Raw genomic sequence first — 27,658 nt, 5'->3', positions numbered from 1 at the left:
AGCTCAAACTCGAAAATTATCAATAGTCCGGGAACCAATTTGCGTTGCTTTTACAGAATGGATCAATTTGCTTGAAAATTTGAGAATAAGTAGTGGATAGTCCATATATCAAAATTTTCATGATACCGATAGGCGCTTCTACCATGGGGGTGGTTGCCACCCCATTTAGGGGTGGAAATTTTTTATTATATTTTGACCGCAAAAGTTAATAAAAACATTCATTCTAAGCACAAAATGTTCTATATATACATTTTTTTGATAAAATTAATAGTTTTTGATTTATTCGCTATCGAAAGTATTAGTTTTATATCTAAATATCAATGTTTTTCGATGGTATACTCATTTACCATTCACTCAATTTTTGCCGTAGAACAAATTTTATCAAACCAAGTTCTTGGGAATTAAATTAACTACAATTTTATATTTAAACATTTTTTCGTATCTCTTATCTTTTATATTTTTTAACTTAGAAAGTTCTGGCTAATTGGCTTTGTCAAAGCCATTAATAAAAAAAAACTTAGAAAGTTCGTTAAAAAAGATTTTTGTAGGATTTTACAAGATCTATAAGGATATTAATATTAAATCATTTTAAAATGCTCAGTCACAAAAAGAGGTGGCATTGAAAGGGTTAGTAAAGGTGGTTTTTGCATGATATTACAAGTTTTAATTGTCAATACCTTACTTAATTTTTGCCGTAAAAATTTTTTGCAAATCAATTTCTTGGGAATTAAATAAGCTACAATGTCATATTTAAATATTTTTTCGTATCTCCGATGCTAATCGTTCTATTCTGAAGAAAAATGCATTTTTTACCAAACTACAAAAACTCGTTATTCGCTTTTGACTCCATTTTTTTCCATAAACTAATTATTCTAAGCCGATCCTTTAGAACCTATTAACAATACATAAGTTAAGAAAACCGAATCAGGTCAATGACAAATTTTAATTAGGGTGGTGATTAGGGGGTTGTTTACTATCACTTTTTTGCTGAAAAAAATAGGGACTGACATTCTTTTAATTATAAGTCACTTAATTTTTTTAGCTTGAGATTTTTTTATTTCTGGAGATCTTCTCTTCTTCAGGTGCCGTGTCTGTTTAGACGTTGGCCATCACCATGTTTACAATTTCTTGAAATCTCTCTCTATCGGCTGCTGCGCGAAATAATTCTTCTACTGTGCAGCCACACTATTGTCTAATATTACGCAGCCATGAAAGTTTTTTTCGACCAATCCATCTCTTTCCCTCCATTTTTCCTTGTATTATAAGGCGAAGCAGATGGTATTTAGGTCCTCTAATTATATGGCCGAAGTATTCTGTTTTTCTCCTCTTTATGATGCTTATGAGCAGACGTTCTGAATTCAGCATTTGAAGAACAACTTCATTGGAAGTGTGCGAAACCCACGATATCTTTATAATTCGTCGATAGCACCACAATTCGAATGCTTCTATTTTGTTTAGCATTGTGGTTTTTAACGTCCATGTCTCACAACCATATAATAGAATAGACCACACATAACATTTCAGCACTTCTTTCGAATATTCATCGACAGGTTTCTGTTACATAAAACTGGTTTCCAGGTTATAAAAGCCTTCCGTGATATTTCGATCCTAGATATTATCTCTTCATCAGAGTCACAATTTACATTTAACCAGCTGCCAAGGTACTTGAAATTATTTACCCGTTTTAACTCCTCTCCATCAAGAGAAAGCTGACCTTGATCTATATTAATCTTTCCAACTGCCATCCACTTTGTCTTTGAAATGTTGATTTTAAGGCCTCTCCGATAACTTGCTTCACTGACTAGATTTAAATAGACATTTTCTGGAGATACATATTTTTAAATACTTTAAATTAGTTTCAACAAGTTATCCTCGAAAAATGCATAGTTTTCCCGTCCTTTGATTTTGAAACTACAATATTTAGCACTTGACGAAGAAGAGCCAACTATAATAAAGTATAGCTCGATTACTATGTCTTAAAGAAAATATAAAAAAAAACGGTTGTGTTTATTTTTTCAATAGGTACATTTTTGTTAAGCAAAGTTGTTTTGATAAAACGAAAACTAGTTATTGGCAGAAAACTGGTTAAAATCATTGACTCTTAATTTTATCAAAAAAATGTATAGAACGTTTTTTGCTTATAATGAATGTTTTTACAAACTCTTGCAGTTAAAATATAATAAAAATTTCCACCCCGTGATGGGGTGTTAACCAGCCCCATGGTAAAAGCGCCTTTTGCATGATATAGATTTTGATCCCCGGACTATCCACTTCTTATTCTCAAATTTTCAAGCAAATCGATTAATTCTGTAAAAATTGCGAGGTTTTGTCCTATCTTAAGCTTCGGTACTTGGACTACAACTTTTAGAAGAATGATAAGAAATATTGCTGGTTTAAAATATCCCAAAAAACTTAAAAACATATTTTCCGGGGCAAAAAAGTAGATCTTTTGAATTTGTTTAAAAAGATTTTTTAAACAATTTCTGCCCTAAAATTTCGCTCGGCAACCTTCTTATTTGTTTAAAAGGGACATTTTTGAACAGGAAACCACAATGAAACCGAATCAGAAATTTTTCATACGGGAATGGCCTCACAACGGAGACCATTATTGCCTTTGGCTGAACATCACTGAACAAACCGAAACATTTTCAGATATATATTTTGTATGTACAACAGTGTTTTTTGTATCAATATAAATCGTTTGTTTAAAAATGCAATTACGGGGCTTAGTTGTATTAAAAAAGTTGCTCGTAAACGATTGGAAATTATTAGGTACTGCAATTTATAGCAGCCCACAGCTGTTTGTGGTGCAAGTAATTGCTCGAAAAGGATGCAATATAAGTAGGTGTTTATCATTTTTCCGGTAAAGGTGTACCAATAGCTCCATAACTGCTTTATTTATGAACAGAAAGGGTTGTGCATGCAGATATAAATCTAATACACTTATTACACTAGATCGAATAACTTGCGGTATCCTAATTATATTTCCAAACTGGTTAAGCTCGATATCCTTCAGGTTTTTTTTATTTAGCTGATGGTTCGTTTACAATACGTTGTTAAAGGATAACAGAAATGACAGATAAAATAATAATGGGTAATAAAAGGAAACTGTAAAGGAAATTACACAACATAAGTTATTTCATTAATGTCCCAACTTAAATGTTTAAATTGCACTTAAAAACTATTCTGCAAACTTCCTGGCGTCCACGTGCGTCCCCACTATAATTGGCAATTGGGCAGCCCGTCGTAATGTAGTGCATGGTCTGTTTCGGGGATCCACAATCGCACTGTGGGTTTTTTGCGTGACCCCATCGGTACAGAGAGTCGGCACATTTACCATGCCCCATGCATATGCGGTTCATTTTTATCAATAAGGGGCGAAGGAGATTTACATATGTCAAATTGCTTTTCTAAAATACCACCTGGTCCAACGGCTCTTCTTTTCTTTATTTCTTTTGTGGTCTGAACCACATCATCGTGTTTAAGTTTAGTGACTGTCTACTATTGTCTAGTGATTACTGTTGCTGTGTCCGTTAACTCAAATGGTTTTTTCTATCTCTTTTTGACATCATTTTCGTAAATTAGTTTTTTTATTAAAAACGAATAACCATTTTAAATTTCGTTGCAACAAAAAACTACAGCTGCATTATATTCTAGTTCAATTAGAGAGTGCAGCAAGCACCCCTACTGGTTTCGAAACTAATTAGTCTCTCCTCAGGAGGCACATATATGCTGCTCTCTCTAACCCAACTAGGACAAACCCCGGCGTGCAGTCACGCATTGCAACGAACGAAATGGCAGGGATGCCCTAGTGACAACTGCTAGCAAAAGACTAAGTTTTCAATCTAATAGCACATAAAATATCACTAAAATATTACTCTACATCCCACTACATTGAAAACAATGGGAACCTTCTCTGGTTACACCTCCGAGGCTTCTAAAATTTGCAAGCCATAACTGATGCTGAGACTAAAGAAGATGAGGGAATTTTACAATTTATAATTCACGTCCCATCTACTCAGCGCGGTAAAGTTCCAACGAGAGTGGTTGAAAACTTAGTCTTTACTTTTTTATTATTTTTATCTCGGAAATATCTAATCTGATTAAAATCTTTTGTTTTCTTTACTCTATGTTTAGCTATTTTTTATATTTTCGTTTCTCCTTCTCTGGTATCAAGTTGCTTGTATAGATTTGTATGCAACTGTTTTAGCTTTTGCTACTGCTACTACTTCGATCGTATAGTTTTAAAGGTCTATGTCTGATCCATTTTCTTGTTAGTGTTTAAATAATTTTCTCTTCTCTTTTATTTTTTGTTAAATTTCATTTAGCCACCACCATGATGTTTATCCAAAACTTTCTTTCATGTTCCTACACATTTTTTATACTATTCTTGCTAGGGCTTACAATACCGGGATTCCGGGATCCCGAATAACGGAATCTCGGACGATTTTTATCCGGTATTAAAAACCGGTATTTATCTAAAAATACCGGTATTTTGTTATTAGATTAGTTGATAAAAATTGAATTTATGCACAATATAAATCTAATTTAAAATAATAATAATTAACACGTTGGCGGACAGTGCGTAAAATGTATAAGCAAGTGTTGTGACACTATATGTATTTTGCAAAGTATAATAGGGAAAATGCAACGTCTATAGACGTTGTGTCACATTACATCAATGGAAATTAGACGTCTATAGAATTTCTGTCCATCAACGTATTAATTACAAGAATTTTTTTTTAAGATAAAGAATCAATTTCGTTGTATTAAAATCTATATCAGGCATATTTATTACACATACACCAAGCCAAGTATGGCACCATCGAGAAGCGGCGGCGTCGGCAATATAAAGCGATTTTATATGTTTTACATCTACTACCCAATGCCACATTTTCTTTCGAAATCCCACATTTTGCAAGAAAAATTAACCCGATGGAATTTTGGAAAAAATACAAATCCACTTTCCCTGAGCTTTATATTTGGCTATAAAATCTTATTTAAAGAGGTGGATTCCAAAAGGGATTAAGTCATTTATTTCACATTTTGAGGTGTTAGTTGGATCTGATTATAGAACATCAGTTCTAACATTAGAAAAACAATCCATGCCATAAAAGCTTAAGTCAAGTATACTATACAGATTACAAATCAGTAATGTTTTCCTAAAGTGCTTTAGTCATGCCTTTTTCTATGCAGTTGTCTCCCACATGAATTTTCCAAAAGTGCTAAGTCACTGACTTAGTTGTTTGTCGTTTGAAAAAAAAAACAAATGTTTATTTTCTTAAAAGCCATGATTTTGTGTTCAAATCTTACTTTAAATTTTCTTGAAACAAGAATTTGAACCTGCAAATTACATGACTGATTCTATTCCAAAGTAACATTTAATTATTTTCTTAAACATAGAAAAAATTCGTTCCTGAAAAATTGACTTTTTTGGAATCCACCTTTTTATTTGTCAATACCTGCCACATCAGTAGATACCTTCCAAAAGAGTATTTTCAAAGTCTGAGCAGTTAACAAACCTAAGTATTTTTTAGAAATTAGACTAGGCATAAGAATACCGCTTTTAATACCGGTATCCCGATATGTCAAATTTCAAATATCAAATACCGGCATTCAGATTTTAGTTCGGTATTGTAAGCCTTAATTCTTGCCCTGAATAGACTTTATCTTTTTAACATCCATCACTTACAAATAATGACAAGTGAACACGAAGAAGAATGTTAGAATGGCGACCCATTCACAAAAAGAATCAAAGGGAGATCTCGAGGATAGACACAAAAAGAATCACAGGGAAACCTCGAAACAGATTAATACATAAAATAAATGAAGGATGAAAATTTGAGAATGGGTAGTTGAAATTGTCTATTATTATATAAGAAAAAATGTACAATTCTACATCCCCTCCACTTTACAGAAATGGAGGGGAATACCCCCGTCTCGGGGGTGAAAAATATACATTCAAAATTAGTCCGGAATTGGATAAAATGAATAATTCTAAGCAACTTTTGTTCTATAGAGTTTTTTCACTAAGTGAATCTTTTCGAGTTATTTGCGAATGAATATGTTCGTTTTTAAGAAAAAACATGTTTTTGGACGGTTCTTCGCAAATAACTCAAAAAGTAAGTACTTTATCAAAAGTAATATTATAAGCTATATTTTTACTAAGAATATGTTTTTCGAGAAAATACTAATTTTTTAGTTATTTTCGAAAAACAGTCCAAAAACATGTTTTTGTTTTCTTAAAAATCAACATATTCACTCGCAAATAACTCGAAAAGTATTGACTTAGTGAAAAAACTCAGTAGAATTGTAAACTTTTTCTTATATAATAATAGACAATTTCAATTACCTACTCCCAAATGTTCATCTTTCCTCTATTTTTTTGGGGATCAGATTGGTCTTTGATTGGGCTATGAGAGCAGTCACGGGGAACAATAAATTATATTAACACGTCATTACACGCACCCGCGGCAACTTGCCGCAATTCCAGAAATCCTTAAAATAATTCTGTTACGACCGCAGGACGTGTACTTATATAAAAAACATGGTGCGTGTAATAACGTGTAAAGAAAAACTGACAAAAATAGATAAGACCTACATTCAAGAGAAAATAGAATATCCCAAAAGGAGATGTTTTATATAGAGAGAGGAGCTAAATTATGGAATAAATTCATTTTCTCCTAAATAGACGATTTTGGAGAATAATCCCGAAACAAGACGATTTTTATTTTTAAATTACAATTTTTGGGGACACACTTCATACTAGTGACTTCATCCATCTGAGCGTGATGACGTATCGATGATTTTTTAAATGGGAATAGTGGTCGTGTGGTAGCTCATTTAAAAGGATGTTAAAGTATCTATTCAATAATATAAACATTAATATCATTTACCTGTTGGAGTTTTTGTCAGTTCTTTTATCAGGCGTGGCCCCCTGCGAATGGAAGATGCTTTCTGGGTATTCGTAGCGCCAATACCCAGAGAGTAGGAGGGATACTTGCTGTGGAACAAAAACTGACACCTGGCAGTAGGTATAAAATACACACCCATGAGAATGGAAAATAATCATTTATGATTAGGATAGCTGCCTGGGGATCGGTAGGGCACGTCTGGAGCCGGCGCTGGACGTGACAGCATGCGGGACGTCGGTGGCAGGGTGTTGAGGAGGCGGGCCCCTGTCATACAATCAGCTACAGCCCAACCACAACCACAAGCGAGCCAAACAACAACAAGAGCTGCACCCGCCGAAGGTGCTGCGCTGGATCATCAGCCGGCGCTCACTCAAGAGGGACGACCGAGGCAGCGCATGAAATGGACTGCATCCATCAATGAAAACATTTTGCGCTTCTACTACAAGGTGACAAACCTCGGTCAAGAAACAATCGGCTACCTACAACAGCTGTATGCCGAATTTTGCAGGACGTACCCAGATATTCAAGTATCGGAGCAATGAGTATCAGACCACTACCGGGTAATTATAAGAAACAACCTTATCCCAAAGACTAGACGCAATACCATCAGAAGCGAAGTCGAACGGGAGATTCATAACGATGTATTAATTTGAAGATCAAGTTCCTGTTGAAGGTCATGAGCAGATTCCTGAGCTTGCCATACAAGAAACAACCTGACAATAAAGAGCAGGAAAACAACGAGTTACGTGATAACCTAGTAAGCGAAATGGCACGTGCAGTACAGGAGTTTAATGGAACAAACCCACTTAGCAGACCACCGCTGGCACGAATAAATTCTTATAAGAAAATAGGGGCGCTGTTACAAATTGTGAACACTGAAGTCCTACCCAATTATGTCGTAGAAGCCCACACATTGGAATATTTGCACATGCTAATCTACTGTGCATCAACCGCAATTCCTAATGTAATAGGCGTTAAGATCAGAACACGACGGGGTACTAACAACGGAAGGACTGGTAACAGGATTGCACCCTGGGAAAAAATACTGCTCGGAAAAATTGAATTACTGAGCAGGGATATTGGTCAAGTCACAGAATATATACGAGTTATAAGAAGTAGAAAAGTCATCAGGAGAGCTGCAGAAATAATACTGAGTACTGCAAGACACTGCAAAACAACACAGCCAAACAATGCCTGGATACATTAAAACAAAAACTCTCCGTTTATTCAGGACGGCTCAGAAGGTACAAAGTGAGTAACAACCGAAAATCCGACAAAGCCCTTTTTGAGACTGCTGAGAAGGCCTTCTATTGAAAACTCAATTCCACCGTAGAAAATCTTGATAAGTCTTACCCAAGCCAAGAAGAAATTCATGGGTTTGGGGGAAATTAACTTTCCACACCAGCTGCTCTTAACAACAATGCTGGGTGGATAGAAGATACGACACAGAACTGCCAACACTACACTACAACACTATACGAACCCTTCACCACTGAAGAAGTCTCAAATATCATCAAAGAGCTTCATAACGGGAAATCTCCTGGACCAAACGGAGTTCAGAACTTCTGGATTAAGAAGTTTTGGAGTGTTCATGATTGCTTATCAACACTAATTATTAATGTTATTTCTAATCCGCAGGAAACACCATTATTTCTAACACAGGGAACCACTTATTTAATACCGAAGCATCAAAATAACACCCAAGATCAAGCCAAATACCGCCCAATTACTTGTCTTCCAACTTTGTATAAATTGGTCACATCCTGTATAGCCCGGCGTATCTACCAACACTGTGCACTGAACAATATCATAGAGCCTCAACAGAAAGGATTCGCTAAGGGTTCCATGGGTTGCGAAGAACAACTTATCATCGACTCAGTCATTTCTAATCAAGCATATTCCAAAAAGAAGAACCTAGTTACTGCCTTTATTGATTACAAGAAGGCCTTTGATTCAGTGCCGCATGAATGGCTTATAGACATATTGAGAATATATAAAGTCGACGAAAATATAGTGACCTTTTTACAGCATATAATGACAGAGTGGAAGACTAGAATTCACCTTCAAATACCTGGTGAAAATAACATCGAAACTGAAAGTATCGCAATCAGTCGGGGCCTTTTCCAAGGAGATTCGTTAAGTCCACTGTGGTTCTGTCTAGCTATGAACCCACTCTCTCAGCGATTGAACTCCACTGACGCAGGTTTTAGCATCAAAAATAACAACAATGTGGTGGCGAAGCTTAATCATCTGTTGTATATGGATGATTTGAAATTAATAGCTTCCACTCGAAACCAACTAGATGAGATGCTAAGAACTGTAGAATCCTTTTCAAATGACATTAGTATGCACTTCGGACTAGACAAGTGCCGTGTTTAAATATAGTCAGAGGAAAAGTACAGCCCGGAGGATTCGATATGCAAAATGGCCAGAACATCGAGGCCATGGGTAAAAACGATATGTATAAATATCTTGGAGTAAAGAAAGTGCGGAAAATTGACCATAAGCAAATGAAAACTGAGATAACTGCGGAGTTTATACGAAGGGTAAAACAGCTGCTTCGTTCACACCTTAACAGTAGAAATTTGTTTAATGCACTAAACACCTACGCATGTTCCGCGCTTAGCTACTCATTTGGCATTGTTAAGTGGACAAAAACTGACATAGACAATCTTCAGCGAAAAGTAAGAACACACCTCACAAAGGCACAAAAACACCATCCTAAAAGTGCAGTAGAAAAACAACATTACCACGGAATCTAGGAGGAAGAGGACTTATGGATATAGGTGAGCAATTAGATAAACAAACTGCTAATTTAAGAAATTATTTTCAGTTGCAAGCTGAGACATCTACTCTACATCACGCTATTTGCGCAGTAGATGACACAACACCGATCAAACTAAGGGAACCAGAAATGCGCATAAACCACCTCAATAAAGATGAAAAAATGCTCACTTGGATGGGTGAACCTCTGCACGGGCGATATTCCAATGAGGTCAGCCAAGACTATGTCGACAATACAGCGTCGAACTATTGGTTGACATCAGGAAAGGTGTTCCCTGAAACGGAAGGTTCATTACTGGCCATTCAGGATCAGGTTATACCAACCAGAAATTACCTGAAATATATCATCAAAGACCCTCAAATTCAAAACGACAGATGCCAATATGGATGTCAAGCCCAAGAAACCATCCAACATATTACAGGGGGCTGCCAGGCATTTGCTGCAACTGAATACAAGGAACGGCATGACGCAGTGGGAAAAATCCATCATCAAGGGATAGCTATCATGCTGGGACTTCTCCAAACTGACCATCTTCCGTATTATCAATACGTCCCTGAGAGTATGCTTGAGGATGTCAACTACAAGCTATACTGGGACCGCACTGTGCTCACAGACCAAACAGTGGCACATAATAGACCAGATCTCGTACTAGTTAATAAATTAACAAGACAAACAACACTAATTGATGTGGCGATACCTAACAACAATAATCTACGCAGTAAATTTACTGAAAAGATCGCCAAGTATAGAGATCTGGAAATTCAAATACGGAGACAATGGAGAATGCAAAGTACCCAGACGATACCGATTGTTATGTCTACTACTGGAGTCATTCCGAAGACCCTCCTCGAAAGCATTAAAAAGCTGGGTCTGAATGAACATCTTTACAAGACCATGCAGAAAGCTGTACTACTAGCGGCGGCCAGAAGTGTACGAAAATTTTTGGGAGATACACCTGCATTCCAAGTCACCTAGGGCTCGATAACACGGAAAGTGTCCCACCAGAGCTCAATCCTTTTGATACCGTAGGTATCTGGGATGAGTCAATTTTCCCCTTCGAGGGAGTGTGAGCCGAATGGCTAAATCTGGATCATTATTTATACAGGGTGACCAAAAAAATCATTACGGAATTAAATTAATTAACGCAAAAAAAATAATGTATGTAATTTATTTACCTTAAAATGCATTCTATTGCTGTCAGAAAATAGAAAAAACTTATTTGGCAAAGAAACATTGCCTTTCGCTTAAATTAAATGTTCAAACTCCCAAGAGGTAGGTGGGAGACTGTTTGTGATTTAATTTAAGCGAAAAGAAATTATTATTTGTGAAATAAACATTTTTTCCATTCTCTGACAGCAGTACAATGTATTGTGAGTTAAATAAGTGACATACATTCTTCTTTTTGCGTCAATTAATTTAATTCAAAAATTATTTTTTTGGTCACCCTGTATAAGTAACGATAAAAATGTTTATATTACTGAATAGAGAGCTACCATACAAACCCTAATTCCATTTAAAAAAATTATCAATTACGTCATCACGCTCAGATGGATGACGTTACTAGTATGAAGTATATGCCAAAAAATTGTAATTTAAAAATAAAAATCGATTTGTTTCGGTATATTTTCCAAAATCGTCCATTTGAGAGAAATTGAATTTATTTCATAATTTAGCCTCTCTCTGTATATTTAAAAGTAATAAAAAACTAAGTAAAACGGGATAATACCCTTAAGGTTGGCTGTATATCATCTAGTTAAATAAAATTTAACGTGAAGTAACACTCCCTGGTGTAGTTGATATATTTAATAAAAATTTTAAAAAAATTTAAAAATCCAAAAGGATTACGTTCAAACCGTTTTCGGACATATCAGTCCATCATCAGTGAACTCCCTATCCTTGCTAAATAATGCTGGTAATAAAAAACTGTTTATAATTCTAATAAAGGAGTATTATTACAGTCATCAAATTTAGTTTCGTTTCTCAACCATTTTATGTATTACGTAATATTTTCAAAATGAAGTTTAATGTTCAATGTGCATGCACAAAGTAAATCTACAGTAAGGATTAACTATGCTATCTGCGGTTATTTATCATCGACATATGTATCATTTAATTTTTAAGCAGTTATTCATGAAAACCATTCGCATGTTTGCGGTTCTTATTACCTCGGCATACGTGGCGGAATGGTGGCGCGGCGGCTAGATATATCAGTGGAGTCGCTCTGTAACGTAATGCCTTGCACCCCATTCCCGATGATACTTTCCTATTATTCATCCCGAGATTCATGCTAGTGCTTACACCGAGCATTATGTAATATCCATCATCAGTTTTATTTATTATTTGTTTTGTTTTGGTCTTGACAGGTTGTATACGTTTTTCGAGGGAACTTTTAAAATATTCAAAGGTGGGAGGTTATCAAATATTAGGAGGTGCAAATGTTTGTTTAGGTTACAGCGAGTTATTTATGAATTCGGATTCATTCATTCATTCAGTATCTCGTATATATTTACGAGACACAGATGTCCATTGGCTGTCAACGATTAAAATGAACTGTTTTTCTAATTAATTGTTACAGATCACCTAGCGGTAGTGTTTATACATTTGCTAAAAATTTAGAAATAATTTGTAACAAAACGAACAAGGGATCAAAATGGATGGGCTTTCATTTTCGATATAACAGGTACAAACTAAGCTAATAACAATAGGGTAAAATTGTTGAACGCCATCATACTGTTTTGCTCAACATTGATTTTAACTTTTTACATGTAGCGACCACAGAATGGTAAAAGCCTAGATAGCAATAGGCCTTGGGTAAGGGAGATACGGCATAATCAAATGCATTTGAAGAACAGATCAACAGCATTGCCTGAAGTAAAAAAAAATACAGACCTAAATGGCAATACTCTGAGTGATATTATAATAAAAGCTATACAGGAAAGCCATAAGATACACTGACAGAAGAAACCATATCGCAAAAGAATAAGTCTTCAAAACACAAACATCAATGGAAGAAAAGGAAAAAATGAAAACTTATAGAAGCAAAGAACGCCATTATTGTATCGGCTGCAAACCTTGATGTAGGAAAGGGACAATTGAGATGTCGTTTCTGGCGGAGAGAGCTTGATGCGCTACCCTTGCTACATGCAGGCTGCGACTCAATTAAACCTACGCTTGTCTTCAAAAAACCCTAAAAACTCGAAACAAGACCATGTAAGGAGTCAAACGTGGCACATGTTTATTGCATATTATACACCGATGGCTCCAAAATTGAAGGAGGCTCAGGATGTGGTATATACTCCATGATTGCTGAAACAGTATAAAATGGGGTATGGGCAAAAATGCCAGCGTAGTCTGATATGGGAAGTCAAAAATTCCAGACTAAACTGACTGATATCTCCATATCCGCAAAATAGATAACACGAAAAGGCATGGTGGATACAACCATAATAACCAGCGGAGACAGCAGGCAAGCGCTACTATGCCTGAATTGACCAATTGTCATATCAGCATTAGTAATGAAGTGACATGAGTCACTAGCCCAAGATTCGGATGATAACAACATCATCCTAAAGTGGGTTAAATGGCACAGAGAAAATAAAGGCAACCATATCACTGACCAGCTATCTAGAAAGGCAGCAGGCCTAAGACTCTTAGGGCCTGGTGATCTTTTTTGCTGGTCAGCTACAACAATCGCGAAAATTGACACATACCACTCTCGCACGGAAACCGTGAAAAAATGGGAAGAAGGGCCAGGATGTAGACTTGCCAAGGTAACACTAAGTAACCTTGGGAAATCAGCATCAGAAAAGTACTTGTGAATGACCAGGAAAAACCTACGTTTGACAGTTGATTTTTTGACTGGTCATTGTCAACTAAATAAACATCTCCACTTACTGCTCTATAGTTCTGCAAATGATCTATGTTAATGTCCGTATTTATCATCAATACGAGAGTAGGCATTAGGCGTGCCCTCTCCTACACCTGCCCACATAAAGAGAGATACCTCCTGGTGATTTTTCCACCTTCCTGAAAATGAGCTAAGGACGACAGCCCCTAGGAGGACTCACAATAGGTCAGTTGTGACCTAAGTGCTGTGGGACTGGATTCGCCTTCTTTTCTCTATAGATACAGAGAAGCATCAAAGCTGAGTCTTCGAGAAACCACCCTGAAATTAAATTTCTTCTGCATTTCCATCAAAAATAGAGGATGGGCAATGATTTACGAAGCAAGATAGGTATGTTGTAATTAATTATTATGCACGATTTTTGGCCATAAAGTGATGTATGAACGTGGCGACCAGGTCGTACATTACAGGGTCTAAGAATGCTTCGTCGTTCCAAAAAGTGTTATACAGCTCGACAATCTATGACTAAGCTGGAAGAAACCTTTCCAGTACGGACCAGTTCAAGTGGAACTGATTTATCCATAAAATTCGCCTGATTTCATACGTCCCGTTACTTACATCTAGGGAATGTTCAGCAAATATTCAGCCAAATTTTACTTAAATTACGTCTTATATTTTACGTCTTAAAATACAGAAGATCGTTTTATTTCTTGGAACCCTGAAGCAACTCATGTTCCATGATGAGTTAACGGAATCATCAAAAGATCGTTCTATAACTAATTGTATGCATATAAAAAGTTTTCTAATTTGCATTTAAAGAAGCAACAGTGAATAGTGCACCAGCTTTTACTTTTTGTTTTTTGTATTTAAATTTAAATTTAAATTAAAATTTTGTATTTAAATTAAAATTTTTCTATTTTTAAGACAACTTATTACACTATCTATATTCAAATTTTGCGAATTATATAACTGATTGCATGTAACTCAATTCAAAGGATTACATGAACAACTCATACATCCTCAGAATTGGTGTCCAAAGACAAACAGTAAGAAACCGGCCGAATGAGCGGTGTACAAAATGTAATTTTTCTTATGTACACCGGACGTAAACTTGTGTCGCTTCGAGGCAAGCTTTCAGACTCTTGGGAAATCACTTATGATTGTCGATATACAACATTGTCTAAAGCAGAAAAATGTATAAGTTTTGTTTATGTTCCATAAAATTTGGTTAATATTTATTCATGGAACTATTTTCCTATTTTTTATATGAAAATATATTTCTAATATTATTATACAAAAAAATTGATCTGTATAGAGCATAAACATATATTTGCTAGCAAAAAAATTGATTCGCTCGATTAACTGTAGTTTATGCTTAGTAATTTCATGTTATCTTAAATCATGTTGTCGCTGAGTCAAAACAACTAAGGCAAAAAATATAGTCTATAATAGAGCTTCCAAAAACTTATGTTATAATGCAAGTTGGTACCGTGTTATAAAATTGGCCTGCTTCTGTGTGGCGTAGAGAATGCAGCAAACACCCTAACGGGCATGTTCTACGTAATCTAGACCTCTATGAGTTTGCCGGTGGTCGTCTCAGAAGCTTTGCAAACGTTGACGTGTGTGTACAATTCGAAATGCAGTAAACGAATTCGAAAGGTAACACAGGTAATTATATAATTATGAGAACACTGTAGTCAGAGGAGTGTCACCCGTTGCCTCCTTACGCAGTCTGCAGTCTCAGGGGCTTACGTCGATATCAGGAGACATTTATCTATACTAGACAACCAGGTTCGGGGACGTGTAGTGCCAGAGAGGGTTGAGCGATTCATAGTGCCTGATTGCCTTGCAGAATCGGGACGAGTCAGGGATTGAGCTTGAATAATCCTTAAGGAATTTTCCAGGTACCACCTCATTCAGTGGATAGTTAGGAGTTGGGAGACTTAAGGCTGCCGCTTTGACTCCCAACCAAGCTAACAAGCTTGATTTCAGTTTGCCAGAAAACACGTCAATTGGGACCTCGGCCAATGGAGCAGAGTTTTTGCTCTGACGAGATTTGAATGTACTTGTAAAGCAATGACAGAACACGACACATACATCGGAGGCCTGAAGAACCATTTACCCAGTGCTGTAGTTTCAAAACAGTGAGATATGAAGGTCGTTCGAGTATTTTTTGGGTTGGTATATCTTTATAAGGAAAAACAGAGCTTATGTTCGTACCCGGTGGTGGTGGCGAGGGGCTTTGACAGCGGATCGTTACATTACGGATATTCTCCAAGATCATGTTGTTCATTACGTCGGCTACATAGGCGACGACTTCATTCTAATGCATGATAACGCTCAATTTCACACAGCGCGGATGACGAAAGATTACCTGGCCAACACCAATATTACAACAATGGACTGGTTTCGATTGAGTCCGGATGTAAATACCATCGAGCGCCTATTGAATGAGCTCAAACGCAGGCTTTTGGTTCGTAATTCAGCACCAGCGACAATGGCGGAGCTAAAAACTACATTAGGTAAAGAGTGGAAAGCTATTCAATAGGAATCAGTAATAAACTTAATAAGGTCCTTAAGATCTCGCATGGAAATTTTAATACAACGCAGAATAAAAAATAACGTGTTTTCTCACATACAATATTAAGTTGTCTGTGTTATGGTATTTAGTTCCTAAATTAATAAATATTAATGCCATTCCACAAAACGTAACAATTAATGAATTCAACTCTGAATTCTTCAAAGAATTCAAGTACCTGGGAGCGATCATAATATCTGAAAATAAATATGAAAAGGACGTGGCAGCTAGGATCATTGCAGGAAACATGGCATGTTACTCATTAATGACCATACTTAAATCAAAAATACTCTCAAGATGAGCAAAAATTACCAGAGAACGGCAGTTCTCGCCAGTGACGCACACCTACACCCCCTACATGCGACACTATATATATACACGAAATTTTCGATTTTCCAAATCTGACTGAATTGAAAATTGCGCCAACTCCCATCTTAAATTTCAGGAAAAGACTCACCCATTCATATGTCAACCATCCATTTTGGTCCAAGGGTGTGGATTTTACGGCCCTTCCTATTTAGGGTCTGTTTTTCGTTCTCGTCCCCAAAACTCCCAAAAACTTCGAAAACTTAACTCCGACCTTTACGGCTTCTAATAGAAGTGATCATTACCTTTCCAACGCATGTCCAATTTTGAAAGTCGGTTATACCGTTCAAAAGTTACCGAGCTCAGAAATATGAGTCAATTTTTATTTAAAAAAGGGAAAATGTTTGTGGATGTGTATGTATAAATATGTATGTATGTGTGTGGAAAAGTTAAACCGATCTGAATTTTTACTGTGTTTGAAGAGGAGGCGAGGGCCGATTCAGAACCGGTGCAGTTTGTGAGTTTTGACTACCCATAAGCCAGCTATAGGACTTGGTAGGTACAAAACGGCATATTTTTCGGCGGTATATATCTTCCGTTCAAGAAGAGACAGGAGAATAATGGATACACCAAATCAATAGCGTTGAGTTAAGATTTCAAACGGTATTTAAGCCGTCAGGATCATATATACACACGGCTCAGTATAGCCGAAATACTGAAAAACTAAATTTTGGTTTTTCGACAATTACTCAAAATTTCAACCTACGAATTACGCCAATAACTGAGAGTTTGTAGAAGGACTCTAGACGAATCTAATGGTGTATATTATATCCAAGAAAATTCTAATTTTTAAGTTATAGGCTTCATAAATATGAACAAATCTATTTCTTATGGGAAAAACGATTTTTCAAGCTCAATAATTCCTGTAATAGCTTCAGTTATCATACTTGCCTTAGATGCATAAGGTACTACTTGTCAATACGTTTCAAACGCATGTTTAGTGAACAAAATCGATTAAGCCGTTTAGAAGTTATTAAGCTACAAAAGTAAGCTACAAAGTAAGCGTCACTTGGAGCAACTCAAATATCGCAACTCTACAACTTAAATCTGTAACATCTTTCCCCAAGTTCCGTAAAATGACAAAAGCCTATTTATCTGAAAGTCCATATTATTCAATAGCACAGTTTCTTAACCAATAACTAAGAAATTACGGTATTCTTATGTATAAGTAGAATCTTAATATATATTTGAGTGTCATATGCAGCAGGTTAACTTAATTCTTAAGGTAGATTACGCAATTTGCAAAATTTTTTTGTTTAATTTTGCAATAGATTGTTACTGATTTTTATTTTACTTTTTTATGTTTTATTTATATTGACGATTTTTACAATTTTAGTAAATTGTATTTGTTATTGTTTTTATTTATGATTCTTGTAAGCTTTGTCTATAAAATTGTTAAATTTTTCACGGCAATAAAGCATATTTCTATTCTATTCTATTCTAAGTATAATCCAATTAACGATTATTCCCTAAATGGTTTATGTAGTTGTAGTGGTTACGACGCTAATTTGATCTGGCAACGGGCAATCCGAGTTCATTTACTGGCCATCCCAATATTTTTTTCAATCTATTTCGAATAGAAAAAAAATCTAGTGTACATTCGATGGACAGTAAATCATTTGGGAGATAATGCGACAAAGGCGACCATTTATAAAGCTTAACATGTAATCGAGAGACATTGCATTTAACTTTAAACATTTAATTTATAAATAACATTGAAAAACTCCTGATACAAGAATAAAAAACCGCTAAACGCCATAAAAATGAGTGGCGCATACAATATTCCAGCTACAAAAGATCTGATATGAATATTACGTGGCGCTAAAATGTATTTTCATTTTGATGCAAAACAAAATTCTAGTTCTATTTTAAAATATTTTTTCATAATATTTGCTAAATTTGAAGTAAACGCGCCACAAAAGAATTTCAAAATTCAAACTGTATCAAAGTTACTCTTTTGTGGCGCGTTTTACTTCAAATTGGGCAAATATTATGAAAACATTTTTTAAAATAAAACTAGAGTATTGTTTTGCATCAAAATGAGAATACATTTTCGCGCCACGTAATATTCATATCAGATATTTTGTAGCTGGAATATTGTATGCGCCACTCACTTTACGGCGTTTAGCGGTTTTTTGTTCTTTTAATAAGAGTGTATAAGACAATAATTCGTCCCAGAATAACGTATGGAAGCGAGAGATGGACTCTGAACCAGCGGGAAACGACAAAACTACTGGTACTTGAAAGAAAGGTACTGCGGAGTATCTATGGGCCTTGCAGAGAAGAGACAACAGGATAATGGAAAAAAAGACACAATGACTGAAGAAGACTCCAGACAGTATAGGGAGATGAAAACATAGCACGCTACATTAAAGCAAATCGAATAAGAGGGCGGGTCACGTGCTAAGATGGAGTGACGAAAGACTTTTGAACGTCACATTCTGGGAAAGGCTTGATGGTCGCCCAAGAAAGAGATGGAAGGACGCAGTAGTCAGTGATCTACACACAATGGGAGTATAGCAATGGGAAATAGCTGCTCAGGACCGACAACAAAGGGGGGAAATAGTAAACGCGGCCAAGACTCACATAGAGTTGTAGAGCCAAATGATGATGATGAAAAATCTCTTCTGTTCACAATATTTCTCTTCTAATTTTGTATATTTGGATAGACACTTGCCAAACAACGTCAACAAAATATATAAATTATTTTACTTTTGAGTCGATTTTTTGCTCGCAAGTGTATATCGTCGTCCAATATTAAGTTTTATAAAAAAAAAAAGATAAAAAACATTTACAAGTGTATTAAAATATAAAATCATTGCATTTTATATTCATATATACGAACTAGTTTGGAAAAAGTGTGATTCTGGAAAACACTTTTTAATATTCATGATAGAAAACCTGCACTTCACTTTTGCCATACATTATTAATAAGTTTATCCTGCATTATGCATTTCCTAACGACTCTTTAATGTTTTTTTGGAACGTCGATTAGAGAGCAAAAAATTAGTGTCTACCGCGGTTCGAAATATAAAAAAGATCCTGCTCGAACTAACAGTCTTTAATGTGTAGTGGGAATGTTATCAGACATGAATATTTGATAGATTTCTGCAGTATTGGAAAGGCTGATAATATTGAATTTCTCGTGTAACTAGAATAAAAGTAAAAGAAATAAGTAATAGAATAAAAAGTGGTATATTCTTATATTTCTTTACTACATTATCTATAATAAATGAGACCAATCTTTTTCTTTAAGTGCCATCTCTGCGACGGCGATCGGCAAGCATCACAGCTATTATGAATTTAGAGACGGCTGCTCTAAAAAGTTCATTTGAGGTACATCCGTACCATTCTCTCAGGTTGCGTAGCCACGATATTATGTCCCTTTACTTATTTTTCCTTGAATCGTTTTCTGAATAATCGATTGGAGAAAGTTGCATATTAGGGTGGAACAAAAAAGGTCAAAAAAATAAAAGAAAAGAAAAATTATTGTGGCTATCGTTTAAAAGTTGTGTCAGGTGATGAAAACAGTTGGTGCGAGAGCATTTTGAAATAAAAAAATATCTTGAGGTTCCATATTGGATTTGAAAATTGAAAAAACAAAAAAATTATTTTTGTCGAAAAAATCAATATGGCTCTGATCAAATTTTAATGATCGTGTTTTACCATCTTAGTGTGACATTCTAAAGTGCTTTCTATTTATTCGTAATGAACTTAAGTTGACAAATAATAATAAAGATCCATATACCGCCGACGTCTTGAATGCCGCTGCAACGAAAGTAGAACAAATATGAATATAAGCTTCTATTCCAACATTATCGCATAAGTGCATTCAAGATATGATTTAAAATATTTATACAGAGTATCAAAATCTTAAGCGATAGGTACACAAAAACTCAGCAAAGCACCTGATTCATAAATAGAAAAGATTTGCCAGTTTCGAAAGGAATGTAAAAGTTATTTTATATCGCGGCTTTCAAGTGCAACATGACAGGAACCGTGTGTGTACCTACTTGTGATAACAAATCAAGAAAGTACCACAAAATGAGCGAATTTTTCTTTAAGATCATCGATCCTGTCGAAAAATGGCAGTTGGACCGGTGGATATTGCAGCATCTGCAGCAATAAGGAAGAAAATGGAAAGAACCATGAAGGCAAAGGCAAGTTCTCAAAAATATAATACTGACGAAATTGTTCTTAAAGCATGTACCGTTGATTCCTCTAATCCTTCCATTAGTAGCAGCTTGTCTGACTCAAATTCCTCTAATGCAGATGATCATGAAAAAGAATTCATTGCTCCTTTGTCAACAGTTACAGTCCAACCATCTACGTCACAAATACTGCGGCACTTCACTTCAATGGCTAGTATGCTTATTTCATTGCAATGAGCTACCTCTACGTCATTTAATTCAACAGTTAGATGGACGCACCAGTGGACCACTTGGTTTTTCAGGGCCAATAGGGCAACTTCTGGAACGCTGTGAAGAGAAGGCTCTTGTCGATTTTGTCGCAATAGAAAACAACCTAGCAATATTATTAGAAACAACAGACCTTAGTACCGATTAGAAGTACTTGTACCAAATCAGTCAAGCAGTTGCTGCGGGAAAATGTCCTAATGCTTTGAGCCTTAAAAAACCTGGGAAAATATCACACGCAAGGTGGCTGACAGTTGATAATCGGTTGCTTCGATTGTATGTTGGAACTGAATGTCTCAGCCCCCAATTAATTATGTTAGTAAGTTTCATCAAAAAAGTGTATGCACCAGTTTGGTTTTATATAAAACTATATCCTAGCTGTTCTGATGGTTCAAAACATTTATGGCGAATGATCCATTATTCACGATTTCTGTCAGTTGACCAAAGAAAAATTGTCGATGCCGTTATCCAAAAGAATGCTTATTTTGCCCATCCCGAAAATGTATTACTCGGTATGATGAAAGATGAACGAAAACATATTACGGGGTCTAGGACTACGCAGAGTGCCGAAAGCTAGAGAAAGTCAGAAAGAAAAAAAGATTCGGAGATTCAAAATATGTACCAACATTAAATTTTAGTGCTGCAGATTATAATGACTTAATTTCTATTTCTGGATTCAAAGTTATGGCTCCTCCTTTGCTAAAACATATTTCCAATAAAGATGTAAGGGATATGATTGCTTCTGGGAATTACAACAACATAGAGGTCTTAAAATGCCCTTGTCATACAAAATCCGTGGAAAGAACTGTCAAGTTAGTAACTGAAGCATCAGCTGCTGTTTGTGGACCAGAATCAAGGGATGGCTTTATTCGTTCAAGGTTGCAGTCTAGAAATATTATGCCGTTTTTTAACACAACATCAGACTACCAATCTTAAAATGTATATTGTATCATAAAACAATTATTTAGATTCGAAAACTGATAAAAACGTAAATTTTTAAAATTTTATTTTTTTTTTGTTATTCCCAAAAATTTAAATTGAATATGGAACCTGAAGATAGGGTCCAATACAAAAAAGATTTCTTACAGTTTTATTACACATCAAAACACAACTTTTTTGCACTAGCCCCATAAAGAATATTGACTTCGAATTTTTCGTTCCACCCTATTGCATATCTCTCCACGTGTAATATGTCCGAGATATTAAAATTTTCTTGTTTTGATGGTATTTAAGCATCTTTCTCAGAACCTCTTTGTTTGTGACGTGTTCTGTCCACTATATTTTCAGAGTTCTTCTGTACACCCACAGCTCGAATGATACTAGTTGGTTCATTGTTGCCGCACTCAAGGTCCAATCTTCTATTCCGTAAAACAAAGTCGAGAAAACGTAGCATCTAGCCAACCTAACCCTTAGCTCCCACTTCAAATCGCTTGTGCAGAAACTTTTTTTCATTTTGTTAAAATTTGCTCTAGCCTTTTCTATGCTGAATTTGTTTTCCTAAAAGTGATCATCTGTGGAATTGATCATTACTTCAAGATATACATATTGGTCGACTCGTTCCACACTGGATCCGATTATAAAGAGATTCTCGATATTTCTTTGAGTTTTCGATATTCTCATAAATTTTGTCTTCTTGACGTTCATTGTTAGACAGTATTATTGTCCAAACTCCGCTATTCTGATCACCAATTTCTAAAGATCCCCAATATTTTTGGCTAAAATAACAGTTTCATCCGCATATCTAATGTTGTTAATGAGAACTCCATTTATCTTTATTCCAGAGGCCAATAGTGGACTAAACACACTAAACAGGTATCTGTCTTACATAAAGTGATACTCTACTAGACCCTCTGGTCATTGACCATCCTCATCATGTCACTCTGTAGTCTACTCTAGGCATTGGCTATGTCTCCCTTGAGACACCCTGTATATTATATGGAAAAGAAGAAGATATCAGAAAATAAACGACACGTTTTGAACTCAACATACAGTGTAGTCCTTGTCTCATATTTAACCTTCTGCTCATTCCCGTTAGTCACTTTTTACACTGCTTCGTATATCCTTTGGTCATTATATTAGCGATAAGAGACCCCTTTCGACAACCGTATGATCGTTGTTAATAACTTCTTGTACCTCATTACCAAAGTGGTCCAGTAACATAATTGCTAAAATATCTGCTAATGTAATTTAAACATATAAATGTCATTTTAGTATGGGGTGACATATATTATGATTCTCGTCTTGAGTACAAATATAAAATACTCCAAAGGAGGTCATCAAGAAGAATGCTAGAAATATTTGTCAATAAGCAGGTATTTTTATATTATGTAATAAAGTTATATTTATCAAATGACGCTGCAATACTAGCTCTTGCTACAGAATTTAGACTCTCGCCTCCACATGGTGAACCTCGGGAACCGAAAAAACTTTGTGGAAGATTATATAACCAGCCCCAGTGGGAAGCATGGCTCGGGCAAACGAGAGCGGAAGAAATAATTGTCCTCCGAAGATTAGTGGGATGGAAAAAGGTTGATGACTTCTTCCCTTAAAAACATTTATTGTTAGCAACGCACAAAAGAGGAAAACCGGCTGTTTAATTCACGACGACCTAGCAAACAACAAAGGGATAATGATTTACCGATCTGCACATTTGAGAGATGGACTAGTGTACGACTTATCGAGAGAAGAGATTTCAATATACTATAGAGAACATAAAATATCACCCCACACGAGTCTGGTATGGATTTTATAGTCAGTAAAAGAGCAAAGCATTTAATCCTTAACAGAATATGTTATCTATGTCTTAAACAAATATTCTTTAAATATGTCTTACCTAGTATACTCGCACCTACAGAAAAAAGAAGACGAAGAAAAAGGTGAATTATTTCTACAGCTTAGACAAATATGATCGATGTCCACGTTATACCGTGAAAGTAATTGCTGGAAATCTTAATGGAAAATTTGTCAAAAAGCGATTTTTACTGACAACTACAAGACTTGAGAGCTTACATGAAGAACAAAACCATAACGGGTTGAGAATAATAAACTTTGCAGGCACCAAAAACATTATAGTAGGAGGAATAGATATAATAATTCAACTGCAAATTTGTAAAAATTTAATTTTTGACCATGTTTATCTATCCAACCTATCACTAGAATGTGCTTTACAATTGGTTTTATTTTCGTATAATCAGCGTTCTGGGAAGATCATAATTACCAGTTTATTATTTTTGTTGTTTCCGGTGGTATAAAATGTACGCCAAGATTGTAGTAATATAAGTACATATTTCAGTTATTGTTTTTTAGTCAATATGGCACAATAGTATATTGTACAACAAGAGAGAAAAAGGACATATTTCTCACGAGCGCAGAAGTTTGTTGGTACTAGCCGAGGCACGAGGCGAGTGCTGCAAAACAAGCGAGAGAGAAATATGTCATTTTCTCTCGTGTTGTACACTGTGCTTTTTCTATGGATGCGTTTTTGTCAAGAGTTAAAACTTCAAAATTAAATAATTTAAGTGCATTTAGTTATATTATATGCCTAAATTGAAATAAAATACATATATACACGTAGGTATTTAATATTCTTAATATTTATATACTTTATTTATTTAACAATATACTTCACAGTTGAGCAGTCTTATAAAAGGTAATTTTTGACAAGTTTTGACAAGTTTCAACACATTTTTTTGACAAAAATAATTGTGTTTGTATTGTGCATGTTACCATGAAAATGGAGATCATATGTATGTAAACCGGCGGTGAATCCGTGAGAAAAAATATTTCTCACTGCAATGGCCGACTTTTCTCATTGCCTGAGAAATTGTCCGTTTTGAATGTATGTAAGTAGTGAGAGAAGTTGCACATTGTATAGCATCCATAGAAAAAATATGTTTTTTTATAAATAATATTTTTTCTCATCTACTTAAAAAATCACATTTCAAAAAGTTTTTGATTAGTAATCTTATTTTTCAATGGATCACATTCCAGTTAGAAATCCCAATTGACTTACTGAGAACGAACTCCAAGCATTCGCTGATGCCGAATAAGGTCTATAAAAAACAACTATGTAAGTGTATTTTTGCAAAAAAAATTAACAAAACCGCTGTTTTTAAGTGTATTCTCTTGTGGTGTATAAAGTACGCCACGCTTGTACTTATGTTACATCTTAATGCGCGGGTAGTTAAAGGTTAACAAGCCTATCATTACCAAGGTAGCCAAAGCTGAGAGAATAAGATGACTGACTAAAGCTGGAAAGAATAATTCAACAAGAATACAGAAAAAATATTAAAGACATGACTGCTCAAGTGCACAGCACGAAAAAGAAGGGAGTCTAACAAAAAAAGCAATTCAAAACTGGAGAATTACAGCACGAGATCGAAAAATAAAAACAGAATAAAAAACCGTCAAAAAGAATTTATTTATATACAAATATTAAATTTTTTACGATTCATCCCCAAATAACCATACAATATTTTAAAGTATTCATAAAGCACACTTACCTTTATAATCGATGATAATTTCATGCCAGTCGTCTTCAAGTCTGTACAGAGCATCTATGGATTCACACTGCCCTTGGGGATATTTCAGGATATGAGGGATTCCTTGTCGTGAATATTTATCTAATTGGTCGATGAGTGCTTCATATTTCGTATCCTGTAATAAATAATATCGATCATTAATCGTAAGTTAAATGTTTAAGATAACACATCTAACATTATTTTTGTTCTGTGTCGTATTGGTACGTTCGGAACAAAATTATATCAGAAAACAATAGAATTAGTTAACAACAGTTTAGTGGTATGCCACATGGCTCCTGTGGCATGCAAAAAAGTACTAGAACACCAAAGATCAGTACCTAAAATGTTACCTGTATTTATGAAACAGGAAGGATCCACACTGGTGCAATTATTTAAAGTTAAGAGGAAACAGTAGCGATCAACAGGTAGCGAAAACGCGTTCCAAGATTGCGGCTGTAATTTTGAATATTTTTTCTAAATATTGGGCACACGTATTCGTAACATAATAAAGAATGGCGGTACAGAGCCCAATTTAAAAAATATATTAATATGTGGAAATTACTCTGTAATTAAATACAACATTAAAAAAACGAGCCTGTACCGCCATTAAGAAGAACAAAAAAACACACTTTCTTCAAATAAACTTTTTTAATCCGATGCCTAGATTTTGTGTCATTTTGGAACTACTAATGAAATAAAAAATTTTAGTAGTTCCAAAATGACACAAAATCTAGGCATCGGATAAAAAAGTGTATTTGAAGAAAGTGTATTTCTTTGTTATTCTTAATGGCGGTACAGGCTCGTTTTTTTAATAATGTATTTAATTACAGAGTAATTTCCACATATTAATATATTTTTCAAATTGGGCTCTGTACCGCCATTCTTTATTATATTACGAATATGTGTGCCAAATATCTCGAAAAAATATTCAAAATTACAGCCGCAATCTTGGAACGCGTTTTTGCTACCTGTTGATCGCTACTGTATCACCTTAATATAATGGCATTGCCACTACAAATGCGTGGCAATAATGGCTTTGTTCTCATCTGAGTACTTAGTACTTATGATATGTAACAGTTCAGTTATCAGCATATACAGGGAGTCCCGAAAAGATTGGTCATAAATTATACCACACTTTCTGGGGTCAAAAATAGTTCGATTGAACCTAACTTATCTTAGTACAAATGTGCTCATAAAAAAAGTTACAGCCCTTTGAAGTTACAAAATGAAAATCGATTTTTCTCAATATATCTAAAACTATTAGAGATATTTTATTGAAAATGGACATGTATCATTCTTATGGCAGGAACATGTTAAAACAAAATTATAGTGAAATTTGTCCACCCCATAAAATTTTATGGGGGTTTTGTTCCCTTAAACCCCCCCAAACTTTTGTGTACGTCCCAATTAATTCATTATTGTGGTACCATTAGTTAAACACAAGGTTTTTAAAACTTTTTTGCCTCTTACCATTTTTTCGGTAAGCCAGTTTTTATCGAGACGCGCCTTCTTTTTTAATATGTTTACATAAAAATTTTGTGGGTGTTTTTTTTCCCTTTAAACCCCCCAAATGTTTGTTTACGTTCCAACTAAACTATTATTGGGATACCATTAGTTAAGGACAGTGTTTTTAAAACTTTTTTGCCTCTTAGTCTTTTTTTGATAAGTTAACTTTTTTTCGAGATACACTTCTTTTTCAAAATATACCTAAAAATATAAATTATAAATAAATTTTCAGATTATTAACAAGTTTCTATAATCGTACTTAACCATATAAAAATATGTGGTGGATTCGAGAGATTTTCAAAATATATCGAATATATCGACACTGCCTTATCGAAAAAGTACTAAGAGGCAAAAAAGTTTTAAAAACATTGTGTTTACCTAACGGTGCCACAATTATAATTTAATTGGAACGTACACAAAAGTTTGGGGGGCTTTAAGGGAACAAAACCCCCATAAAATTTTTATGGGGTGCACAAATTTCACTTTTTTTTAAGATGTTGCTTCCATAAGAATGCCACATGTTCATTTTCAATAAAAAATCTCCAAGAGTTTTCGATATATGAAAATAAAACGATTTTCATTTTGTAACTTCAAAGGGCTGTAACTTTTTTGTGTGCACTATTGTATATAGGTAAGTCAGGTGCAAACAACCTATTTTTGACCCCAGAATCTGTGGTATAAATTATGACCAATCTTTTCAGGACACCCTGTGTAACAAAAGCATTATCAG

General features: G+C 35.1%; 1 protein-coding gene across 1 annotated transcript in view; it reads right to left on the bottom strand.

The window, feature by feature from the left end:
- LOC114334762 (pleckstrin homology domain-containing family G member 5) overlaps window positions 1-27,658 on the bottom strand; it is a 1,826,648-nt gene that overhangs the window by 456,293 nt on the left and 1,342,697 nt on the right. The window contains exon 11 of the mRNA XM_050649705.1: window positions 25,405-25,558. Coding sequence (XP_050505662.1) covers window positions 25,405-25,558 — 154 coding nt within the window. The remainder of the gene's footprint in view (window positions 1-25,404; window positions 25,559-27,658) is intronic.

This window comes from Diabrotica virgifera, chromosome 4 (genome assembly GCF_917563875.1).
Source record: "Diabrotica virgifera virgifera chromosome 4, PGI_DIABVI_V3a".
Lineage (NCBI taxonomy): Eukaryota > Metazoa > Arthropoda > Insecta > Coleoptera > Chrysomelidae > Diabrotica > Diabrotica virgifera.
This window is presented reverse-complemented; position numbering and strand designations above follow the sequence as displayed.